Source organism: Phalaenopsis equestris, unplaced genomic scaffold, assembly GCF_001263595.1.
Source record: "Phalaenopsis equestris unplaced genomic scaffold, ASM126359v1 Scaffold000572, whole genome shotgun sequence".
Classification (NCBI taxonomy): domain Eukaryota; kingdom Viridiplantae; phylum Streptophyta; class Magnoliopsida; order Asparagales; family Orchidaceae; genus Phalaenopsis; species Phalaenopsis equestris.
In genome coordinates this window covers 512897-521106 of record NW_018165012.1, presented here as the reverse complement: position 1 = coordinate 521106, position 8210 = coordinate 512897, and the positions used below count along the sequence as shown (strand labels likewise).

The following is an 8210-nucleotide window of genomic DNA, read 5'->3' as shown; positions in this document are numbered from 1 at the left end:
AATGAACTTAGGCCATGGCACGATCTTCTACTTCTTAAAATATGCTCCTATCGTATATCTTATATCTTATATATATATATTTATATATATATATATATATATATATATAAGATTTTAATGTACAAATAAAATACTACTTTTAATATTACCAAAACAACAAGCCCAAAGCCTAAGATTGTGACCGACGACGTGTAATTCAAATGCCACGTCACCCCGTTTCCAATTATTAAAACGGACGTCTCCGTACGTTGTCTTATTATCGCGTGGATTTAAGCGTTGTGGGTCCAACTCCGTACATTGACGGTACTATGCCCACAACTCTCTAGATACATCGTTTAGATAAAATAACTACGCTGCATTGACGGTCAAGATGGCATCAAGAAATATTTCAACGGTTTAAATTTTTTTAATTTTTTGCGAGTCTAATTTGCAAATTTACACATGAGGTCAAAAAGTCAAAAACTTCGTCTCCTCGCTCGGAGGTTTAAATATAGACCAACGGTTCAATAGTTCTACACTGACACCATATCATCATCCTCAACCGGGCGATGGACGGCTCTGTTGTCGCCGGAGGACCTTCGCCTCCGCCGCCACCGGTGGCGGAACTTGGGGATACCGACAATCTCATCCTTCACTGGGACCCGACGGTTTTGCCGTCGTGCAACGAAATGGTGTTCGACGGCAACTACAGCACCCACGCCGTGAGAAACTCGGTGGCCGGAACTAGGTTTAGCCATAAAAAGTCACCGTCGCAGGCGATCACCGTGGTTCAACTCGAAGACGAGTTCCGACACATGCTTGTATCTAGGGCAAACAACTACGAGATCAACTCGCTCGTTGATTTGGGCTCCCTCTCCCTCACCCATTCTAACTCCGACGCCGAAGACGAGAAATACCAGCTTCAGCGGGCCGAAGGAAGCAGTAGTGACCAATTTACGAGCTACCGCTCCACTAGTAGCATTCATGTGATCGATCTCCTACCTCCCGATGCCGTCAACAACCTTCGCAGCATCGCCGATCGGATGATCGCCGCCGGCTACGGCCGCGAATGCTTTCAGTTATACGGAAGCGTCCGTAAATCCGTGTTGGAACTCTGTTTCCTTCATCTCGGCATCGAGAGGCTCCGTATCTGCGATGTCCAGCGGCTGGAGTGGGATGCTCTGGAATCCAAAATCCGTCGGTGGATTCGGACCGCTAGGGTTTGCTTTCGGATCATATTTGCCAGCGAGCGCCGGCTCTGTGATCTATTATTTAAAGGCTTGTCTGGAGACGAAACCCCCTTTGTTGAATCGGTGAAGGGTTTGGCCATCCAACTTCTTAGTTTCGCTGAGGCCATCAGCATTGGCCGCCGATCTCCGGAAAAGCTCTTTAAGGTTCTCGATCTCCATGATGCTCTGACGGATTTACTTCCTGACATCGCCATCATATTCCGATCCAGAGGATCAGAATCGATAAACACGCAGGTTGTTGAGATCATCGCCAGGCTTGCCCAAGCTGTTCGAGGAATCTTATTGGAGTTTGAGAATGCCATTCTCAAAGAACCCTCGAAAATTCCAGTTCCTGGAGGTACCATTCATCCTCTTACGAGGTATGTGATGAACTACATCGGCCTCATTTCTGATTACAAGCAGACTCTGTTTCAACTCATCAATTCGAGGCCTACTCTGTTACTCGGCAATGGCTTCGGTGGCGATTTTCCGGATATAGAGCTGCCGGAACCATTGAATCAGTCTCCCCTTGCTTTCCATTTAATCTGGATAATCTTTATACTCCAATTCAATATTGAGATTAAAGCGCAGGTCTACAAGGACGACTCTTTGTCCCATCTTTTCCTAACCAACAACTTACATTACATTGTTCAAAAGATTAAGGGATCAACGGAGCTGAAAGAATTGATTGGGGATGATTATCCGAGGAAATTGACGGCTAAGTTCCGGCAGCTGGCTACTGGTTATGAGAGAACAACATGGTTGAAGATTCTATACTGCTTGAGAGATGAGGGTTTACATACAGGAGGAAGCTTATCATCTTCTGTGTCAAAATCCAGTCTTAGAGAGAGATTCAAAGCTTTCAATGCCGCATTTGAAGAAGTTCATCGAACGCAATCGCTGTGGTGTGTGCCCGATTCTCAGCTAAGAGAGGAGCTAAAAATTTCAATACTTGGAAAGTTATTACCAGCTTACAGATCATTTCTGGGACGATTCAGGAGTGAAATAGAGAGCAGAAGACATCCAGAGATGTATCTTAAGTACTCAACTGAGGATCTAGAGATAGCTTTGGCTGATTTTTTTGAAGGTTGCCAGCCTCGTCCACTTGGTAGGAGAAAGTCCCGTTGAAGGTTATTTAGGCTTGCAGAAGCTATTCTTTTTTTCTTTTTGTGTTCGATGGATGACGAGAAAACATGGCGTTGATTGAAAATCTCAATCAAAGATGTTCTTTTCGGATGACTTGGAGACGACTGATTCAATTTTTGAAGTTGCTCGGATCCCCTGAAAGGTTTCCTTTGTAAGTTTATTTGTTAAATATTTCTTTTTTTTTGTTGAAGTAAGCTCTTATGAATAAGATATTGTAGATACGGGCATTGGTTTCATTCAAGTAGTAACTTTTTATCTTCTGAAATATGGATTTGTTGATTTTGCTTGTTCTGATGAGAGACGCATCAAGTTTCAATTTTGTATAAATTGTACTATACACACTATTACAGATTGCTCATTTTTCTGATAACTATGATTGAATGATTATTTAATGTATATATATATATTGTATATCAAAAAAAAATGTTCGCACTGATCATACAGAGATCTAACATCCAGAAATGCAGCGAAGGCATTTTGTACATCAAAACAGTGTTTGGACCGATCTTACAAAGATCTAACAATCTAGAAATATGATGGAGGCAAACCCACTGCAAGGACACCAGAGGCCTACCTAACCACGCGAGTCAAGTCATATGAGCCAAGTTAACTAGGCCAAAACCGACCGAACCAAGGGCGGACAAGAAGACGATCGAGCGATTCAGGTGCAGCCATTCGATTGGAAAAGAGACAAGAGAGCTTCTAAGCCATCCGTTGTAGAAAAGCTGGCCCACTGCAATAGTCTATCCTGCCACAAAGCTGACTGAACGGAACTCAATTGACCCAAAAACTATTTGTCTGGATGGAAGAAATTCAACCAAGCTGGATCAATTGATCGATCCCTATCGACCAAGTTCATTCGATTGAGTTGGCCTAGTCGAGCCAGAAGGCAACCTTTCGATAAGCCAACGCTTGTAAAATATTAACAATATCTTAGTACATACCCTCTCCATATGAAGCAAATTTTGCGTGTGATATTCACATGTGTGGATCGATGGAATTGGGTTGGTATTCATCTCAATACCATCTGAAGACCACCTCAATGCCACCAATCATTCACACTTAATATTTTTACCTTCATATCATGGTAAAAATTTAACAACATCATTGTACTAAATTTTTTTTTAAAATTCGGGAAACATTTAAAGTAGAAGCAACACTTTAACTTAAACTTATTATTCAACTTATATTAAATATTTTATATAATTTTAACTTATATAAAACATTTAATGTAGAAGCAATACTTTAACTTAACATATTATTCAACTTATATAAAATATAATTTTAATTTGTTATGATTAATTGTCTTCCTAATGGTTATGGTGCTTCTATTTGGTGGAGGAGGTGAGCTCCTTGTGCATATATTCAATGATTTTCATTGTGCTCCTATTCATTAAGAATGATACATATCTTTTCTAAATTAACACACTCTTGATATGAAGAAATTATAACATACTGAGATCAAAGTATAAATTTTTATATTATATGATTCGATGATTGATTTGATAGCTATAGTGAATATAATTATATGATCATGTAATTAAAAAAATTCATGCTATTATTGCTTCTATAAAAGCACTCACAAGGACTAATCATATGGAAGGACTATAAAACTAAATAAAAATAAATAAATATGTCATCATATGATGGATAATGTGAGCTCAATTCAATGATGACAATAATTAGTATCAAACTATTTAATATATTTGATTTTTATATTTATTGAACTACACATTGTCTCGACTAACATTTGTTATGATTCTATTTAGTCTATTAAAGATTAATTGCATTTGTTGTAATAATATTCCGAGGTTATTATTTAGCACTTTTATGCATAATCAAGTAATCATAGAAAAATCAATTTAAATAATCCATTATTATTAAAATACAAAAGTGGTCGATCATCATATATGCATTTTTATCTACCCCTTTCTATAGTTTTATATTACTATTAGCAATTGTTTAGTTTGATAATTGTCATTAACAATACGATTAAATATTTATCTCTTTTTAAGATGATCACTCTTGAAAAGGATAGAGAGAGAAAGATAGAGATGGCTTGATGTCTCATACATTCACTTAATTATATGAATATATTAAGTGAATATATTAATTCATCAAATTTGTTTTAGACGATGTGGTACTATACCCTTCTGCCCATCACCAATTTCTGTTCTATAAATAATTGACAAAATCTTTCCTTCAGTATGCGTCCCATTTTACCAAATCTTTTTTTTCTGCACGAGGGATGATTGGTCTGAAGATCTATTGTTTTTTCACCCAATTCACTTTTGTTTGCATGCATACCACCTAAAATTTTCGTACAACGTCATGCATTATTATGGGTAACTAACTGGAAGGTAATATGAAAGTAAATAGCCAAGTTTAAATATTGAGTAAAGTGCCAATAAAAATTCAAAAAAAATTCACGAATTATTTGAATGAGAATATTTTAATCTCAATATTTATAGAAGTTTTAAAATAATCCACGCATTAAATTGAGGCTGAAATAATCTTCATAGCAGACTATTATAGCTCGATTTTAACATACTTGCGTATGATTTTAACACTTCTATATATTGAGACAAAGACAACCCATGTAAATAATTTGACCTACATCAAAATTGTATTTTGGCACTTTAATGCTTCACACACACACAGCGAGCGTGAGAGAGGGAAAAAAATTACGTGTGATAAACGTACGCAGCGCTACGTGCGATATTGGGGTATACCGAGGGTACAAGTGGGTTACATCAACGGTATAAGCCCTTGTAACCTCCCTATAACTTACATGTAACGTCTTAATATATGATAACAAAAGCGCGAAACTTATTTTAGAGTACAGATAGGTTACAGGAAGTTACAGGGAGGTTACAGGAAGTTATACCGCGGATGTAACCCCATTATACCTTCGGTATAACCCCAATATCGCACACAACGCTGCGCACGTCTATCGCACACAAATTTTTTTTCCGTGAGAGAGGAGGAGAGACTCTTACATGCATGTCTCTCAATTCCTATGCATTTATATATTTAACACTTACAATGTAAAAAAATTAAAATTTAGGCGTTAGATATGTAAATACATATGAATTGCTGTGTGATAAATATGCAAGAGCCCCAAATTCCTACATTTTTTAATCACATCTATATCCCAATCTTCTTAGCACATCAACATTCGCATTATATTACACATCACCAGGCCAATCTCAATACAATAAAAGCATCTTCCAAAAACAAACAACAGAATATACACCCCCACTTTCACCCTCATCAAACCAGAAAATTACATATATACCATTTCTATATAACATGCAGTCTAATCAGAGCCGTCGCAGCACAGCGAACAGCATGCTAAACATGAGAGGGCTGTGCATAACTGGGTGAGAGCTATCGCACACTGATCGTTCATCTTAGCACACATTTTGATGCAGCACACACAGCAGGAGCAATCAAATATTCCGCTGCAACAGCCAACAGCTTTTTCAATGACCTCCAAAGTCTGCGTCTGCTTTGATTTTCTACAACCTGGTGGAAGATTCTCTGCGGTCGCCAATGGGTTTCCGAATCCGGGAGTTAAATTATCAAGCAATGTTGGCGTTTGAATGAAATCAGCACCACTTTCAGTCTTCGGTTTTTCTCCTTTCTTTACAATCAATAAAAATAAATTAATTGTTAGAGAGAAGTGCTATAGCAAAGCATTAGAGATATAGAGAGATTATTGCAGATATATTAACATCTGAAAGTGAGAGGGTGCCACTTGTCAAGTGGATCTCATCCTTTTAAAAAACCTACCGATCAGTGCATTGTAGTAGGGCCCACTTGCGACGTGGCAAATTCCAATTGGACTTCGGACGCAAATTTTTCCGGATGTAAATTTTTTTCTTTTTTTCGCGGGGGCCAAACTGTTTCCCTAGACTCAACGTGGGAGGGGCTATGATGATAGTTTAGGAAGAGCAAAAAAGCCAAATTGGCCTTCCTGGGTCTACCCCTAGTGCCAACTAATTTTGCATACATGCCTCATAATTCTTATGTATTTGCATAGATTTGAAATTTACATTTATAAGGCATTGGTTGGTTGTATAAAACTATGCATGAAAAGTTAGGAAAACTGATATTGTTTTATGTGATGTTAATGATTTGAGTGGTACGCATGCAAATATCAAAATTTAGGTGCTCGATATGTAAATATATAAGAATTGTGTGGAGTATATGTAAATGCACCCCTTATAATTATTTTGTTGGGCAGTGTGGCCTCTTTCTTAAATGGGATGTGTTCGAAATTGCGTTGACTTGAATGTACTGAAGCATTTCTCGTTGATATAGACAAATGGTACCTTATGAAGGGCTGATGCTACGTTTCTATTGAAAAAAAAGCACGGGACAGGTAATATCATTTTTTAAGGGATAATCACATTCAGACCACCCCAATATTAATATTTACAAATTAACATTTTTTTTAACTACCGAACCCATATATTTATGCATGTCACAATCAAACTATTGACAACTTGATAAAAATGAAAAATATGGGCCATAGTTTTACCATGAAATTTTATATTTCGGTGAGAATTTAAAATTTGGATAAAAAAGAGTCGTCGATTTGTAAATAACAAGTTTCAGATGATTTGTGTGTAATTGCTTCTTTTTTTTTTAATTGCTTCTATACACTAAGATGCAATATAAATGATATTGTGAAATATTTGTTTGAATCAAAATTTTACCTTTTTTTTAATGCTCTTTCATTATCATCTTTTTGATCTCTGAAATTTCTATCAAATACTAATAAATGATATTTTGATTTTCTAATTAATCCTATCCTGCACTATATTGTTTTCGATAAATGATACTGTGAAATATTTTCATAATTCGTAGAAGTTGGGACTCAAAAACACATCAAAACTTTGTCCATTTTCATTCTTCTTCCATTATTATCTCAATGATCCGTAGAATCTCTCTTGCCTTTTCACAAAAAAAATTAGGAGTGTTATCATTTTGTTCATACACATTCTCAAAATAGCGAAAAATTGGATCCGCAAGAAATTAAAAGCATTTTCACTGGCTAAAATGGATATTATGGAAAATGATATCAATTTATCTGATATTACAAAAATATGGTTGGGCACAACACATAATGGATATTGGCAACAAAGTGTCATGGAGCATAGACTTTTTTATTGTACCCACTGTAATATATTTAAGCATTGTTGACCTCGCTTTCGATTGTGGTGCACTTTTCCCCTCCTTAGTAGCCTAGGATCTAGCCGTAGGACCTTTCTGTCGACTACTCCTAGAAAACTAGTGAAGGAGCCCTCCCCGTTAACAATTCTGAACTTTTCTTCTCGACTTGACGTTCCATATAGTAGTTTTAATCGCCATTGTTTGGTAGGTAAGACTACTTTGAAGAAACTCAGAAAGTATTCCCATAGAACTGTCGGCCTTAGAATTGACTGTACTCGTTGATTTGGCGCCGCCGCGCTCTTCGCCATCCTGTTTAATCGAATTCGAGCCGAGTTTTTGACTTGATTCAGGTCGCGACACATTTTCGTCCCAATCGTCAATGGGATCATCTAAACGACTCCGGATAACAAAACTGACTGCGCCGATGCGTTCGGAACATCGATTTTGCCTAGGGTGGACGTTCGTTTCATTGTGACGACACGTCTTAGGGAAAAATACACATTTAAGTGTTAATTATAATAATAAATAATAAAATATTATTATTATTATTATAATTAATAATATTTATTAATCCCTAAACCTAAATCTACCTTTCCCCTTCCCTTCTTTCTCTCGAACCCGCGGGCCTCAGCCCTAACGTGGCTCGTTCCCTCGGTCCGTCTCTCCCCCTTCCAT

At 37.2% G+C, this 8210-nt stretch overlaps 2 protein-coding genes across 2 annotated transcripts in view; one reads left to right on the top strand and one right to left on the bottom strand.

Moving 5' to 3' along the window:
- Positions 1 to 529: 529 nt before the first annotated feature.
- Positions 530 to 2456, top strand: LOC110029432 (exocyst complex component EXO70B1-like). The gene has a single exon (XM_020731730.1). The coding sequence runs from the start codon at positions 549 to 551 to the stop codon at positions 2334 to 2336; it is 1788 nt and encodes a 595-aa protein (XP_020587389.1). The 5' UTR covers positions 530 to 548; the 3' UTR covers positions 2337 to 2456.
- A 3021-nt stretch (positions 2457 to 5477) lies between these two features.
- Positions 5478 to 8210, bottom strand: part of LOC110029423 — a 56631-nt gene continuing 53898 nt past the window's right edge. The window contains exon 16 of the mRNA XM_020731707.1: positions 5478 to 6042. Within this exon, the coding sequence (XP_020587366.1) occupies positions 5674 to 6042 (369 nt within the window). The 3' untranslated portion in view covers positions 5478 to 5673. The remainder of the gene's footprint in view (positions 6043 to 8210) is intronic.